General features: G+C 48.6%; 1 protein-coding gene across 2 annotated transcripts in view; it reads left to right on the plus strand.

The window, feature by feature from the left end:
* The window catches only part of fgd1 (FYVE, RhoGEF and PH domain containing 1), a 131,063-nt gene that overhangs the window by 83,690 nt on the left and 29,235 nt on the right, over positions 1-18,138 (plus strand). For both annotated transcript variants that reach the window (XM_055891059.1, XM_055891060.1), the window contains exons 4-8: positions 358-1,105; positions 1,618-1,856; positions 4,822-4,978; positions 14,496-14,634; positions 16,747-16,805. In XM_055891059.1, the coding sequence (XP_055747034.1) occupies positions 358-1,105; positions 1,618-1,856; positions 4,822-4,978; positions 14,496-14,634; positions 16,747-16,805 (1,342 nt within the window). The remainder of the gene's footprint in view (positions 1-357; positions 1,106-1,617; positions 1,857-4,821; positions 4,979-14,495; positions 14,635-16,746; positions 16,806-18,138) is intronic.

The raw sequence follows: 18,138 nt of genomic DNA on the forward strand, positions 1-18,138 counted from the left end.
AGCCGCTTGTGTGTACTCCTGTAAAGTGGACCTGCTCGCCAAAATGCACAGAATATCTCAAGGATCATTCTCAAGGAAGGTTTTACTATGACTAGAAAATGAAATATGACAAAAACTCAACTAGAGATATAGAGCTGGCTGTGGAATGGAGTTTAACCCAGAGGAGCTGGAGGGACAGAGGGTCCTCAGTGACTAGAGGCTGGTCTCTGCTCTGAGTATTAATGACATAGTTAGAGTTATTAATGACGTAGCTATAGTACATAACTGTCCACTTAGGAGTCATTGATTTTCTCTACCAGATAATATAGTTCTTCCAGTTTTTTAAGACTTTATTCTAAATCTGTGTTTACTCTACAGGGAGAAGATCATTGTGGTGCCTGATATCACGGGAGGGGGTCTCTGCACCCCCTGGGTCCTCGAGACGGGACCAGGAGGGGACCTCTTCTCTCCCCCAGCCTCAGAGCTTCCTCTGGGCTGTCTCCCCGTGGTCTGGCCCCCTGGTTCCTCTCAAGACCTTCAAGAGCTCCGGGATCTACCTCAGGGGCTGGCTGTGCTGGTTAATGTGTTGCCGGGGGAGACGGAGGTACCAGAGGACGACAATGATAACAACCTAGGCACGTTGTGCTCTATCTCTGACAAGCGTCTGTCCATGGAGTCTGGCTACAGCGCCTCGGAGAGACTCACGGACGCCATGGAGATGAGGGAGCAGGTGGGGTCAGAATCAGAGAGACAATCCGAGATCCCCTCTGACCACTTGCCCCTCCTCCAGCCGCAGACGGACGGCAAGCTGGCCAATCGGGACTCTGGCATCGACAGCATCAGCTCTCCGTCCCACAGTGAGGAGCTGTGTTTCGCCGGCGACGAGGACCGGGTCATCTACCACTGTAGTCCCGCCCCCACGCTGCCACGCCTCTCTAGCTCCTCCTCCTCCGGCTATGCCGAGTGTCCGGGGGGAGAGGGGGCGTCGGCTGAGGGAGGGAGAGATTCGGAGGGGGACAGTGACTTGGAGGAGGGGAGTGGGGACGAGACAATTGAACTGATTAACCCCATGATGGACCTGCTGCCTTTGGCCCTGCCTAAAACAGACAGGCAGGACTCTACAGAGGTAGGCCGGACTCGTCTTTAGCATCACTTATTAAAGTCCTAACTAACACAATGTTGTGTTCTTACAATCAACATTTTCCAGTGTTGTTACCATGACAACTTGTTATTTTGGACTTGGTCAAGATACTGATCAAACTTCTTCTGTGTGTGTGTGTCTGTGTGTGTGTCTGTGTGTGTGTCTGTGTGTCTCTATGTGTGTCTCTGTGTCCCTGTGTGTGGGTGTTTGTGTGGGTGTGTGTGTGTGTGTGTGTCTCTGTGTGTGTGTGTGTGTGTGTGTGTCTCTATGTGCGTGTGTCTGTGTGTGTGTGTGTGTGTGTGTGTGTGTGTGTGTGTGCGTGTGTATGTCTCTGTGTGTATGTGTCTCTGTGTGTATGTGTCTCTGTGTGTGTATGTCTCTGTGTGTATGTGTCTATGTCTGTGTGTCTGCTTGCATGCTTACTTGCGTGTGCTTGTGTGTGTGTCTCTCTCTCTTTCTCTCTCTCTCTCTCTCTGTGTCTCTCTGACCAATCCCAGCTGTCTGTGCAGCAGCGTGTGTTCAACATAGCCAATGAGCTCCTCCACACAGAGAAGGCCTACGTGTCTCGTCTGTACCTCCTGGACCAGGTGTTCTGCTCCTCCCTCCTGGAGGAGGCCCGCTCCCGCGCCTCCTTCCCTCTAGACGTGGTCACGGGCATCTTCTCCAACATCTGCTCTATATACTGTTTCCACCAGCAGTTCCTGCTCCCCGCCCTGGAGAAACGCATGGCGGAGTGGTGAGTTAAACCCTAACCCTAGTCCCTAACCCTGACCCAGGACCTACCTCTAACCCTAGACTAACCCTAACCCTGACCCAGGACCTACCTCTAACCCTAGACAAACCCTGACCCAGGGCCTACCTCTAACCCCAGACTAACCCTGACCCTGACCCAGGGCCTACCTCTAACCCTAGACTAACCCTGACCCAGGGCCTACCTCTAACCCTAGACTAACCCTGACCCAGGGCCTACCTCTAACCCTAGACTAACCCTGACCCTGACCCAGGGCCTACCTCTAACCCTAGACTAACCCTGACCCTGACCCAGGGCCTACCTCTAACCCTAGTCCCTAACCCTGACCCAGGGCCTACCTCTAACCCTAGACTAGCCCTGACCCAGGGCCTACCTCTAACCCTAGACTAACCCTGATCCTGACCCAGGGCCTACGTCTAACCCTAGACTAACCCTGACCCAGGGCCTACCTCTAACCCTAGACTAGCCCTGACCCAGGGCCTAGCTCTAACCCTAGACAAACCCTGACCCTGACCCAGGGCCTACCTCTAACCCTAGACTAGCCCTGACCCAGGGCCTACCTCTAACCCTAGACTAACCCTGACCCAGGGCCTACCTCTAACCCTAGACTAGCCCTGACCCTGACCCAGGACCTACCTCTAACCCTAGACTAGCCCTGACCCAGGACCTACCTCTAACCCTAGACTAGCCCTGACCCAGGGCCTACCTCTAACCCTAGACTAACCCTGACCCTGACCCAGGGTCTACCTCTAACCCTAGACTAACCCTGACCCTGACCCAGGACCTACCTCTAACCCTAGACTAGCCCTGACCCAGGACCTACCTCTAACCCTAGACTAACCCTGACCCAGGGCCTACCTCTAACCCTAGACTAACCCTGACCCAGGGCCTCTAACCCTAGACTAGCCCTGACCCTGACCCAGGGCCTACCTCTAACCCTAGACTAACCCTGACCCAGGACCTACCTCTAACCCTGACCCAGGGCCTCTAACCCTAGACTAGCCCTGACCCTGACCCAGGGCCTACCTCTAACCCTAGACTAACCCTGACCCAGGACCTACCTCTAACCCTAGATTAACCCTGACCCAGGACCTACCTCTAACCCTAGACTAACCCTGACCCAGGGCCTACCTCTAACCCTAGACTAGCCCTGACCCAGGGCCTACCTCTAACCCTAGACTAGCCCTGACCCAGGGCCTACCTCTAACCCTAGACTAACCCTGACCCAGGACCTACCTCTAACCCTAGACTAACCCTGACCCAGGGCCTACCTCTAACCCTAGACTAACCCTGACCCAGGGCCTACCTCTAACCCTAGACTAACCCTGACCCAGGACCTACCTCTAACCCTAGACTATCCCTGACCCAGGGCCTACCTCTAACCCTAGACTAGCCCTGACCCAGGGCCTAGCTCTAACCCTAGACAAACCCTGACCCTGACCCAGGGCCTACCTCTAACCCTAGACTAGCCCTGACCCAGGGCCTACCTCTAACCCTAGACTAACCCTGACCCAGGGCCTACCTCTAACCCTAGACTAGCCCTGACCCTGACCCAGGACCTACCTCTAACCCTAGACTAGCCCTGACCCAGGACCTACCTCTAACCCTAGACTAGCCCTGACCCAGGGCCTACCTCTAACCCTAGACTAACCCTGACCCTGACCCAGGGTCTACCTCTAACCCTAGACTAACCCTGACCCTGACCCAGGACCTACCTCTAACCCTAGACTAGCCCTGACCCAGGACCTACCTCTAACCCTAGACTAACCCTGACCCAGGGCCTACCTCTAACCCTAGACTAACCCTGACCCAGGGCCTCTAACCCTAGACTAGCCCTGACCCTGACCCAGGGCCTACCTCTAACCCTAGACTAACCCTGACCCAGGACCTACCTCTAACCCTGACCCAGGGCCTCTAACCCTAGACTAGCCCTGACCCTGACCCAGGGCCTACCTCTAACCCTAGACTAACCCTGACCCAGGACCTACCTCTAACCCTAGATTAACCCTGACCCAGGACCTACCTCTAACCCTAGACTAACCCTGACCCAGGGCCTACCTCTAACCCTAGACTAGCCCTGACCCAGGGCCTACCTCTAACCCTAGACTAGCCCTGACCCAGGGCCTACCTCTAACCCTAGACTAACCCTGACCCAGGACCTACCTCTAACCCTAGACTAACCCTGACCCAGGGCCTACCTCTAACCCTAGACTAACCCTGACCCAGGGCCTACCTCTAACCCTAGACTAACCCTGACCCAGGACCTACCTCTAACCCTAGACTATCCCTGACCCAGGGCCTACCTCTAACCCTAGACTAACCCTGACCCTGACCCAGGGCCTACCTCTAACCCTAGACTAACCCTGACCCTGACCCAGGGCCTACCTCTAACCCTAGACTAACCCTGACCCAGGGCCTACCTCTAACCCTAGACTAGCCCTGACCCAAGGCCTTCCTCTAACCCTGACCCAGGGCCTACCTCTAACCCTAGACTAGCCCTGACCCTGACCCAGGGCCTACCTCTAACCCTAGACTAACCCTGACCCTGACCCAGGACCTACCTCTAACCCTAGACTAGACCTGACCCAGGACCTACCTCTAACCCTAGACTAGCCCTGACCCAGGACCTACCTCTAACCCTAGACTAGCCCTGACCCAGGGCCTACCTCTAACCCTAGACTAGCCCTGACCCAGGGCCTACCTCTAACCCTAGACTAGCCCTGACCCTGACCCAGGGCCTACCTCTAACCCTAACAGCCCAGAATCCATGGATTCAGGGGTTCCAGGAAAGAGACTTCTTAGAGTCATTAAGCTCCCACTAGCTTTCCCTCTCTCTGACCATAACCCTGGCCCGGACTTACCTACTCCGCCCACAGCTCTCCCGCCACACACACAAGCACCCCCACACACCAACTCCCTCTAACACTGACCTCTCCTCTCTCTCCCCCAGGGATTTGAACCCGCGCATCGGGGACATCCTGCAGAAGCTAGCCCCCTTCCTGAAGATGTACGGAGAGTACGTGAAGAACTTTGACCGGGCCATGGAGCTGGTCAACACCTGGATGGAGAGGTCGTCCCAGTTCAAAGCCATCGTCCACCACATCCAGGTAGGGGTTATGGTATGACATCCAGGTAGGGGTTATGGTAGGACATCCAGGTAGGGGTTATGGTAGGACATCCAGGTAGGGGTTATGGTAGGACATCCAGGTAGGGGTTTTGGTAGGACATCCAGGTAGGGTTTATGGTAGGACATCCAGGTAGGGGTTATGGTAGGACATCCAGGTAGGGGTTATGGTATGACATCCAGGTAGGGGTTATGGTAGGACATCCAGGTAGGGGGTTATGGTATGACATCCAGGTAGGGGTTATGGTATGACATCCAGGTAGGGGTTATGGTATGACATCCAGGTAGCGGGTTATGGTAGGACATCCAGGTAGGGGTTATGGTAGGACATCCAGGTAGGGGTTATGGTAGGACATCCAGGTAGGGGTTATGGTATGACATCCAGGTAGGGGTTATGGTAGGACATCCAGGTAGGGGTTATGGTAGGACATCCAGGTAGGGTTATGGTATGACATCCAGGTAGGGGGTTATGGTAGGACATCCAGGTAGGGGTTATGGTAGGACATCTAGGTAGGGGGTTATGAGGGTGGCAGTAGATATCTTATATAGGGTGGAATGAGGCCTAAGAGGGTTTTATAAATAAGCATCAACCAGTGGGTCTTGGATACAGAGATGACCAGTTTAGGGAGTAGTATAGAGTGCAGTGATGTGTCCTATAAGGAGCATTGGTGGCAAATCTGATGGCCGAATGGTAAAGAACATCTAGCCGCTCAAGAGCACCCTTACCTGCCGATCTATAAATGACCTCTCCGTAATCTAGCATGGGTAGGATGGTCATCTGAATCAGGGTTAGTTTGGCAGCTGGGGTGAAAGAGGAGCGATTTACGATAGAGGAAACCAAGTCTAGATTTAACTTTATCCTGCAGCTTTGATATGTGCTGAGAGAAGGACAGTACACCGTCTAGTCATACTCCCAAGTACTTGTATGAGGGGACTACCTCAAGCTCTAAACCCTCAGAGGTAGTAATCACACCGGAAAGAAAAACTCTAGTGGTGGCAGGTAGCCAAGTGGTTTTAAGAGTATTGAGCTGGTAACCTGAAGGTTGCCGGTTCAAATCCCTGAGCTGGCAAGGTGACAGAATCTGCTCTTGAGCAAGGCAATTAACCCCAACAACTACTTCCTGTACGCCGATGACCTTGATTAAGGCAAATCCTTTCTGGTTCCGAGGGGTTGCATTAATTAACCCCAATGACTACTTCCTGTACGCCGATGACCTTGATTAAGGCAAATCCTTTCTGGTTCAGAGGGGTTGCATTAAATGCAGAGGACACACGTTGACTGAATGGATTCAGTTGTGTGTCTGACTAGGTTATCCCCTAGCCGCTGTTGTATTTTAATATTACCTTTAGTGCAATTGTGTTTCCGTTGCTAGGGCTGACTGTGAGAATCAATCATTTCTGCATAATCAAAATAAGTTGCTTTGTGAGAATCAACTGATTTGTTAAAGTCCACACAGCTAGCCATAGTTCTATAAATGGCAGCGGAAAAGTACCGGTGGCCTGTGGCCCAGTAAGACACGGGTGCCGGCCTGCCTAGATGGAAACAGACAAGTCTGATGAGTATTTTGGGTAAAAAACTGGGGTAAATCCTGTGTAAAACACTGGGGTAAATCCTGTGTAAAACACTAGGGTAAATCCTGTGTAAAACACTGAGGTAAATCCTGTGTAAAACACTGAGGTAAATCCTGTGTAAAACACTGAGGTAAATCCTGTGTAAAACACTAGGGTAAATCCTGTGTAAAACACTGAGGTAAATCCTGTGTAAAACACTGAGGTAAATCCTGTGTAAAACACTGAGGTAAATCCTGTGTAAAACACTGAGGTAAATCCTGTGTAAAACACTGAGGTAAATCCTGTGTTAAACACTGGGGTAAATCCTGTGTAAAACACTGAGGTAAATCCTGTGTAAAACACTGGGGTAAATCCTGTGTAAAACACTGAGGTAAATCCTGTGTAAAACACTGAGGTAAATCCTGTGTAAAACACTGGGGTAAATCCTGTGTAATCCTACTTCAAACACACTGCCACAAAGCACTGCACAGAACTCACCTCTTCTACTGAATACTAACATGGTCACAGACCTGATTATTCAGAAAGCTCATTGGGTTAGCAACAACACACCTTGTTCAGTAAAAGGGGTCATTGGATGTGTGTGTAGATTGTTGAGTAAGTTTTAATGTACGTTTTGTATCGTACATGTTGTATATGTAATGTATACATGCGTGTGTCTAGCTGTCAATATGATTAGTACCAGCCTTCCACCCTGTCCTGTTGTCTGTCAGAGGTCAGAGGTTGTAGAGATTAGTACCAGCCTTCCACCCTGTCCTGTTGTCTGTCAGAGGTCAGAGGTTGTAGAGATTAGTACCAGCCTTCCACTCTGTCCTGTTGTCTGTCAGAGGTCGGAGGTCAGAGGTTGTGACTCCCATAATGTGGCTCTAAGCTTCTGATTGTGTATTTTGTATTGTCTAAATGTCTTATTGGCCGTTATCTTGCCCGAGGCATGTAAATGTATGTACTAACTGTACCTGGGTGTTGGCTAGCTGGTTTGAACCGCGTGTTTAGCTGTCTCGCACTAGGTTGCAGAATTTATACTTCACCCTGAGTGGACAAAACATTAGGAACAGCTTCCTGACATTGATACTGCACACTGAGTGGACAAAACATTAAGAACAGCTTCCTTAACATTGATACTGCACACTGAGTGGACAAAACATTAAGAACAGCTTCCTGACATTGATACTGCACACTGAGTGGACAAAACATTAGGAACAGCTTCCTAACATTGATACTGAGTGGACAAAACATTAAGAACAGCTTCCTTAACATTGATACTGCACACTGAGTGGACAAAACATTAGGAACAGCTTCCTTAACATTGATACTGCACACTGAGTGGACAAAACATTAGGAACAGCTTCCTAACATTGATACTGAGTGGACAAAACATTAAGAACAGCTTCCTTAACATTGATACTGCACACTGAGTGGACAAAACATTAGGAACAGCTTCCTTAACATTGATACTGCACACTGAGTGGACAAAACATTAAGAACAGCTTCCTAACATTGACGCTGAGTGGACAAAACATTATGAACAGCTTCCTGACATTGATACTGCACACTGAGTGGACAAAACATTAAGAACAGCTTCCTGACATTGATACTGCACACTGAGTGGACAAAACATTATGAACAGCTTCCTGACATTGATACTGAGTGGACAAAACATTAAGTACAGCTTCCTAACATTGATACTGCACACTGAGTGGACAAAACATTAAGAACAGCTTCCTAACATTGATGCTGAGTGGACAAAACATTATGAACAGCTTCCTGACATTGATACTGAGTGGACAAAACATTAAGTACAGCTTCCTAACATTGATACTGCACACTGAGTGGACAAAACATTAAGAACAGCTTCCTGACATTGATACTGAGTGGACAAAACATTAAGAACAGCTTCCTTAACATTGATACTGCACACTGAGTGGACAAAACATTAGGAACAGCTTCCTTAACATTGATACTGCACACTGAGTGGACAAAACATTAAGAACAGCTTCCTTAACATTGATACTGCACACTGAGTGGACAAAACATTATGAACAGCTTCCCTGACATTGATACTGCACACTGAGTGGACAAAACATTAAGAACAGCTTCCTGACATTGATACTGAGTGGACAAAACATTAAGTACAGCTTCCTAACATTGATACTGCACACTGAGTGGACAAAACATTAAGTACAGCTTCCTAACATTGATACTGCACACTGAGTGAACAAAACATTAAGTACAGCTTCCTTAACATTGATACTGAGTGGACAAAACATTAAGAACAGCTTCCTAACATTGATACTGAGTGGACAAAACATTAAGAACAGCTTCCTTAACATTGATACTGCACACTGAGTGGACAAAACATTAAGAACAGCTTCCTGACATTGATACTGCACACTGAGTGGACAAAACATTAAGAACAGCTTCCTTAACATTGATACTGCACACTGAGTGGACAAAACATTAGGAACAGCTTCCTAACATTGATACTGAGTGGACAAAACATTAAGAACAGCTTCCTTAACATTGATACTGCACACTGAGTGGACAAAACATTAAGAACAGCTTCCTGACATTGATACTGCACACTGAGTGGACAAAACATTAAGAACAGCTTCCTTAACATTGATACTGCACACTGAGTGGACAAAACATTAAGAACAGCTTCCTAACATTGATACTGAGTGGACAAAACATTAAGAACAGCTTCCTTAACATTGATACTGCACACTGAGTGGACAAAACATTAGGAACAGCTTCCTGACATTGATACTGCACACTGAGTGGACAAAACATTAAGAACAGCTTCCTAACATTGATGCTGAGTGGACAAAACATTATGAACAGCTTCCTTAACATTGATACTGCACACTGAGTGGACAAAACATTAGGAACAGCTTCCTAACATTGATACTGAGTGGACAAAACATTAAGAACAGCTTCCTTAACATTGATACTGCACACTGAGTGGACAAAACATTAAGAACAGCTTCCTGACATTGATACTGCACACTGAGTGGACAAAACATTAAGAACAGCTTCCTGACTGATGCTTTATAATGTATGAAATATATCATGTATACGGTGCCTTCGAAGAGTATTCAGACCCCTTGACTTTTTCCACATTTTGTTACGTTACAGCCTTATTCTAAAATGAATTAAATAGTTTTTTCCCCCCTCATCAATGTACACATAATACCCCATAATGACCAAACACAAAACGATTTGTAGAATTTTTTAAATTTTAATTTATTTTTATTTTTAAATGAAATATCACATTTACATAAGTATTCAGACCCTTTACTCAGTACTTTGTTGAAGCATGGGTATGACGCTACAAGCTTGGCACACCTGTTTTGGGGAGTTTCTCCCATTCTTCTCTGCAGATCCTCTCAAGCTCTGTCAGGTTGGATGGGGAGCGTTGCTGCAAAGCTATTTTCAGGTCTCTCCAGAGATGTTCGATCGGGTTCAAGTCCGGCCTCTAGCTGGGCCACTCAAGGACATTCAGAGACTTGTGCCGAAGCCGCTTATTGTCTTGTGCTTAGGGTTGTTGTCCTGTTGGAAGGTGAACCTTCGCCCCAGTCTGAGGTCCTGAGCACTCTGGAGCAGGTTTTCATCAAGGATTTCTCTGTACTTTGCTCCTTTCATCTTTCCCTCGATCCTGACTAGTCTCCCAGTCCCTGCCGCTTAAAAACATACCCACAGCATGATGCTGCCACCACCATGCTTCACCGTAGGGATGGTGCCAGGTTTCTTCCAGAAGTAACCAAGTAGTTAGGCCCGAAGAGTTGAATCTTGGTTTCATCAGACCAGAGAATCTTGTTTAGGTGTCTTTTAGGTGTCTTTTGGCAAGCTCCAAGCAGGCTTTCATGTGCTTTTTTTACTGAGGAGTGGCTTCCGTCTGGTCACTCTACCATAAAGGCCTGATTGGTGGAGTGCTGCAGAGATGGTTGTCCTTCTGGAAGGTTCTCCCATCTCCACAGTGGAATTCTGGAGCTCTGTCAGTGACCATCGGGTTCTTGGTCACCTCCCTGACCAAGGCCCTTCTCCCCCGATTGTTCAGTCTGGCTGGGCGGCCAGCTCTAGGTAGAGTCTTGGTGGTTCCAGTGTAAAACACTGGGGTTGTCACGTTCCTGACCTGTTTTCCGTTGTTTTTGTATGTGTTTAGTTGGTCAGGTCGTGAGCTGGGTGGGTAGTCTATGTTATGTGTTTCTATGTTGGGTTCAATGTGTTGCCTGATATGCTTCTCAATTAGGGGCAGGTGTTTGACATTTCCTCTGATTGAGAACCATATTAAGGTAGGCTGTTCACATCGTTTGTTGGTGGGTGATTGTCTTCCATGTCAGTGTTTGTTACCACACGGGACTGTTTCGTTTGTCTAGTCTGTTCCTGTTCGTGCGTTCTTCGTGTTCTGTAGTTCTCATGTTCAGGTCGGTCTACGTCGTTTGTTATTTTGTAATTTCTCAAGTGTGTTACGTGTTCGTCTTGTTTAAATTAAACCTCATCATGTATTCCACACAAGCTGCGTTTTGGTCCGATCCATGCTTCTCCTCAGACGAGGAGGAGAACAATCGTCACAGGGGTAAATCATGTGTAAAACACTGGGGTAAATCATGTGTAAAACACTGGGGTAAATCCTGTGTAAAACACTGAGGTAAATCCTGTGTAAAACACTGGGGTAAATCCTGTGTAAAACACTGAGGTAAATCCTGTGTAAAACACTGAGGTAAATCCTGTGTAAAACACTGAGGTAAATCCTGTGTAAAACACTGGGGTAAATCCTGTGTAAAACACTGGGGTAAATCATGTGTAAAACACTGGGGTAAATCCTGTGTAAAACACTGAGGTAAATCCTGTGTAAAACACTGGGGTAAATCCTGTGTAAAACACTGGGGTAAATCCTGTGTAAAACACTGGGGTAAATCATGTGTAAAACACTGGGGTAAATCCTGTGTAAAACACTGAGGTAAATCCTGTGTAAAACACTGAGGTAAATCCTGGGTAAAACACTGGGGTAAATCCTGTGTAATCCTACTTCAAACACACTGCCACAAAGCACTGCACAGAACTCACCTCTTATACTGAATACTAACATGGTCACAGACCTGATAAAAGGGGTCATTGGATGTGTGTGTAGATTGTTGAGTAAGTTTTAATGTACGTTTTGTATCGTACATGTTGTATATGTAATGTATACATGCGTGTGTCTAGCTGTCAATATGATTAGTACCAGCCTTCCACCCTGTCCTGTTGTCTGTCAGAGGTCAGAGGTCAGAGGTTGTAGAGATTAGTACCAGCCTTCCACCCTCAGTCCGGACTGAATGGCAGCTCCGGACTGAGTGGCAGCTCATGACTGGAGAGCAGCTCATGACTGGAGAGCAGCTCATGACTGGAGGGCAGCTCATGACTGGAAGGCAGCTCATGACTGGAGGGCAGCTCATGACTGGAGGTCAGCTCATGACTGGAGGGCAGCTCATGACTGGAAGGCAGCTCATGACTGGAGGGCAGCTCATGACTGGAAGGCAGCTCATGACTGGAAGGCAGCTCATGACTGGAGAGCAGCTCATGACTGGAGGGCAACTCATGACTGGAGGGCAGCTCATGACTGGAGAGCAGCTCATGACTGGAGAGCAGCTCATGACTGGAGGGCAGCTCATGACTGGAAGGCAGCTCATGACTGGAGGGCAACTCATGACTGGAAGGCAACTCATGACTGGAAGGCAGCTCATGACTGGAGGTCAGCTCATGACTGGAGGTCAGCTCATGACTGGAGGTCAGCTCATGACTGGAGGGCAGCTCAGACGGCGCTGGGCAGGCAGGCAGCTCAGACCTGCTGAGGCGCACAGTAGGCCTGGTGCGTGGTGCCGGAACTGGAGGTACCGGGCTGGAGACACGCACCACAGGGAGAGTGCGTGGAGGAGGAACAGGGCTCTGGAGACGCACTGGAAGCCTGGTGCGTGGTGTTGGCACCGATGGTACTGGGCTGAGGGCACGCACCTCAAGGCGAGTGCGGGGTGCTGGAACTGGAGGCCTGGTACGTGGCGCCGGCACAGGAGAGCTGGTGCATGGGGCTGCCGCAGGAGAGCTGGTGCGCTGAGCTGGCACAGGTAGTGCAGGGCTAGGGAGGCGCACAGGAGGCCTGGTGCGTGAGGCTGGCACAGTCTTCACCAGACGGCTAGCCCGCACCTCAGGACGAGCATGGAGAGCTGACTTAGGTGACATCAAATGCCTGACACGCTCTGTCGGGCGGATGTCGTGCCTCCAACACCAACACAACACCTCCCTCATAACTCTCTCCTCCAATTTCCCCATTAGATCCTTCACAGTCTCTACCTCGCTCACCTCCAATACCGCCCTCACCGGCTCTGGTTCCATCCTTGGCTCCTTACGGTAAGCAGGGGGAGTTGGCTCAAGTCTCCTACTTGAACCAACTACACTCCCCTTTAGCCCCCTCCAAGAAATGTTTGGGGTTTCTTCTCGGGCTTCCTACCGCGTCGTGCTAACCTCATTCGCCGGTATCCCTCTGCACATTGCTCCATGGAATCCCAGGCGGGCTCCGGCACTCTCCCTGGGTCGATCGACCACCTGTCTATTTCCTCCCAAATGGTATAACCCAGATCCTGCTGACGCTGCCAAGCTAGCTCTTCAAAACACCGCCTCTCCGCTTTCGCTGCCTCCAGCTCCGCTTTGGGGCGGCGATATTCCTCTGGCTCTGCCCAGGGTCCTTTACCGTCCAGCTCGTCCTCCCATGTCCATTCCTGAACTCGCTGCTGCTGCTGCTGCTGCCCGTAGCCACGCTGCTTGGTCCGAGTTTGGTGGGTGGTTCTGTAACGGCAGCCTTCCTCCTCTTCGTCTGAAGAGGAGGTGTAGCAGGGATCGGACCAAGACGCAGCGTAGCCAGTGCTCAACATGTTTAATTAAAACAATAAACAGTGAACACTTACAACGAATACAAAATAACAAATGTGGCAAACCGATACAGCCCTATTTGGTGCAGAGAAAACACAGAGACAGGAAACAACCACCCACAAACCCCAACACAAAACAAGCCACCTATATATGATTCCCAATCAGAGACAACACAAAACATCTGTCTCTGATTGAGAACCATATTAGGCCAAACATAGAAACAGACAAACTAGACACACAACATAGAATGCCCACCCAGCTCACGTCCTGACCAACACTAAAACAAGCACAACACACAAGAACTCTGGTCAGAACGTGACAGTGTGTAGATTCAGGAGGATTTTTTATTTATTTAATCCATTTTAGAATAAGGCTGTAACACAACAAGATCTGGAGAAAGGGAAGGGGTCTGAATATTTTCCGCATGCTCTGTATATATGGTATAATGATTGCCTTTCGTCCTACTTCCATATTCTCTTTGTTTTCTGTGAAAGCCTGCAGTGACTGCAAAGTGTATATTTTGCCTGTGTGTGTTTCTAGTCTCTCACTCTGCCTTGTTCTGTGAACAGTATGTGTCTGTGCCCACCTGGGTGTGTGGGTGTTCATGTGTATTTTCTTACCTGTGTGTGTGTGTGTGTGTGTGTGTGTGTGTGTGTGTGTGTGTGTGTGTGTGTGTGTGTGTGTGTGTGTGTGTGTGTGTGTGCGTGTGCGTGTGTTTGTGTGTGTGTGCATTTTCTCACCTGTGTGTGCGTGTGTGCGCGTGCGTGCGTGTGTGTGCGTGTGTGTGCGTGTGTTTTTGTGTGTATGTATTTTCTCACCTGCGTCTGCGTGTGTGTGTGTGCGTGTGTGTGTGTGTGTGCGTGTGTTTGTGTGTGTGTGTATTTTCTCACCTGCGTCTGCGTGTGTGTGTGTGTGCGTGTGTGTGTGCGTGTGTGTGTGTGTGTGTGTTTTCTCACCTGCGTCTATGTGTTAATCCGTGTGTATCTTCTCACCTGCATCTGTGTCTGCGTGTGTGTGTGTGTCCTCAGAGAGAGGAGCGCTGTGGTAACCTGACCCTACAGCACCACATGTTGGAGCCGGTTCAGAGGATCCCTCGCTACGAGCTGCTGCTGAAAGACTACCTGCACCGTCTCCCTGGCGACCATGACGACTTTAAACATGCACAGAGTGAGTGGCCCTGCATCCTGCACCACTACACACACACACACACACACACACACACACACACACACACACACACACACACACACACACACACACACACACACACACACACACACACACACACAGAGAAACACACACACACACATACATACACACACACACACACACACACACACACACTCTCGATTTCCCATAATTCCTCTCAGTGGTGTTAAGACGATGGGAAAGGAAAGCGCAGGGATTCAACTTTTGGTCCTGGGCAGACGGCTGGGACAAGACAGACTTCCACCGCGAACTGACGGGACGGGATCCGGATGGATTAAGATGTGAGCTGTGATAAATAGATGCTTGAGGTCTGAGAACGCCCGGTCAGCAGCTGGTGACCACGTGAACGGGACCTTGGGAGAGGAGAGTGCTGAAAAGGGGGAAAGCCAAGGTGCTGTAACCCCAAGATGAAACGGCGGTAGAAATGAACAAACCCCAGGAAGCATTGCAACTGCACTCTTGAGGTGGGGGTTGAGGCAAATCCACCACCGCTCTCACCTTGCCAGGACCCATCTGCATATTTTCCTGCAGCGACGATGTATCCAAGGAAGGAGATGGTGGAGCGATGGAATTCGCATTTCTCTTTTTTAACAAAAAACTAGTTCAACACACCAACATCAAAAGCTCATCCCAACTGTAAAGTCTGGTGGAGGGAGCATCATGGTTTGGGGCTGCTTTGCCGCCTCAGGGCCTGGACAGCTTGCGATCATCGACGGAAAAATGAATTCCCAAGTTTATCAAGACATTTTTGCAGGAGAATGTAAGGCTATCTGTCTGCCAATTGAAGCTCAATAGAAGTTGGGTGATGCAACAGGGCAACGACACGTAAATCAATAACAGAATGGCTTCAACAGAAGAAAATACGCCTTCTGGAGTGGCCCAGTCAGAGTCCTGACCTCAACCTTCTGGAGTGACCCAGTCAGAGTCCTGACCTCAGCCCGATTGAGATGCTGTGGCATGACCTCAAGAGAGAAGTTCACACCAGACATCCCAAGAATAGTGCTGAACTGAAACTGTTGACGTTGAGACTGGTGTTTTGTGGGTACTATTTAATGAAGCTGCCAGTTGACGACTTGTGAGGTGTCTGTTTCTCAAACTAGACTCTCTAATGTACTTGTCCTCTTGCTCAGTTGTGCACCGGGGCCTCCCACTCCTCTTTCTATTCTGGTTAGAGACAGTTTTCTCTGTTCTGTGAAGGGAGTAGTACACAGCGCTGTAGGAGATCTTCAGTTTCTTGGCAATTTCTCGCATGGAATAGCCTTAATTTCTCAGAACAAGAATAGACTGATGAGTTTCAGAAGAAAGTTATTTGTTTCTGGCCATTTTGAGCCTTTAATCAAACCCACAAATGCTGATGCTCCAGATACTCAACTAGTCTAAAGAAGGCCAGTTGTATTGCTTATTTAATCAGCACAACAGTTTTCAGCTGTGATATAATTGCAAAAGGGTTTTCTAATGATCAATTAGCCTTTTAAAATGATAAACTTGGATTAGCTAACACAACGTGCCATTGGAACACAGGAGTGATGGTTGCTGATAATGGACCTCTGTACACCTATGTAGATATTCCATAAAAAATCCGCCGTTTCGACCTACAATAGTCATTTACAACATTAACAATGTCTACACTGTATTTCTGATCAATTTGATGTTATTTTAATGGACAAAAAAAATTGCTTTTCTTTCAAAAACAAGGACATTTCTATTTTCTTCCTTTGAACGGTAAATTATTTACATTTCCAAAAATGCCAAAGAAACTTTTCACTTTGTCATAATGGCGTATTGTGTGTAGATTGCTGTGGATTTTCCTTTATTTAATCCATTTTAGAATCAGGCTGTAACGCAACAACATGTGGAGAAAGTCAAGGGGTCTGAATGCTTTCCGGAAGGCACTGTAATGTATTATGTGCTGTCAATTGTAACACATACAAGAGAATGCAGGATAAACTACATCAGAAGAGCAAGTCAGTATATGAGTCAGTGACACGGTAGGAGACCTGACTATGTAGGAGAAATCTGTGAAATGGTTTAGTTGCTGGAAGTAATAACATCTGTGTTGTGTCTTTTCAGAATCTCTGGAGTTGATCGCCACAGCTGCAGAGCACTCCAACACAGCCATCAGAAAGATGGTGAGTCCTTTAACAGGCTGCAGAGCACTCCAACACAGCCATCAGAAAGATGGTGAGTCCTTTAACAGGCTGCAGAGCACTCCAACACAGCCATCAGAAAGATGGTGAGTCCTTTAACAGGCTGCAGAGCACTCCAACACAGCCATCAGAAAGATGGTGAGTCCTTTAACAGGCTGCAGAGCACTCCAACACAGCCATCAGAAAGATGGTGAGTCCTTTAACAGGCTGCAGAGCACTCCAACACAGCTATCAGAAAGATGGTGAGTCCTTTAACAGGCTGCAGAGCACTCCAACACAGCCATCAGAAAGATGGTGAGTCCTTTAACAGGCTGCAGAGCACTCCAACACAGCCATCAGAAAGATGGTGAGTCCTTTAACAGGCTGCAGAGCACTCCAACACAGCCATCAGAAAGATGGTGAGTCCTTTAACAGCTGCAGAGCACTCCAACACAGCCATCAGAAAGATGGTGAGTCCTTTAACAGGCTGCAGAGCACTCCAACACAGCCATCAGAAAGATGGTGAGTCCTTTAACAGCTGCAGAGCACTCCAACACAGCCATCAGAAAGATGGTGAGTCCTTTAACAGGCTGCAGAGCACTCCAACACAGCCATCAGAAAGATGGTTAGTCCTTTAACAGGCTGCAGAGCACTCCAACACAGCTATCAGAAAGATGGTGAGTCCTTTAACAGGCTGCAGAGCACTCCAACACAGCCATCAGAAAGATGGTGAGTCCTTTAACAGCTGCAGAGCACTCCAACACAGCCATCAGAAAGATGGTGAGTCCTTTAACAGCTGCAGAGCACTCCAACACAGCCATCAGAAAGATGGTGAGTCCTTTAACAGCTGCAGAGCACTCCAACACAGCCATCAGAAAGATGGTGAGTCCTTTAACAGCTGCAGAGCACTCCAACACAGCCATCAGAAAGATGGTGAGTCCTTTAACAGGCTGCAGAGCACTCCAACACAGCCATCAGAAAGATGGTGAGTCCTTTAACAGCTGCAGAGCACTCCAACACAGCCATCAGAAAGATGGTGAGTCCTTTAACAGGCTGCAGAGCACTCCAACACAGCCATCAGAAAGATGGTGAGTCCTTTAACAGGCTGCAGAGCACTCCAACACAGCCATCAGAAAGATGGTGAGTCCTTTAACAGCTGCAGAGCACTCCAACACAGCCATCAGAAAGATGGTGAGTCCTTTAACAGGCTGCAGAGCACTCCAACACAGCCATCAGAAAGATGGTGAGTCCTTTAACAGGCTGCAGAGCACTCCAACACAGCCATCAGAAAGATGGTGAGTCCTTTAACAGCTGCAGAGCACTCCAACACAGCCAT

The sequence above is a fragment of the Salvelinus fontinalis genome, chromosome 31, assembly GCF_029448725.1.
Source record: "Salvelinus fontinalis isolate EN_2023a chromosome 31, ASM2944872v1, whole genome shotgun sequence".
NCBI classification, from domain to species: domain Eukaryota; kingdom Metazoa; phylum Chordata; class Actinopteri; order Salmoniformes; family Salmonidae; genus Salvelinus; species Salvelinus fontinalis.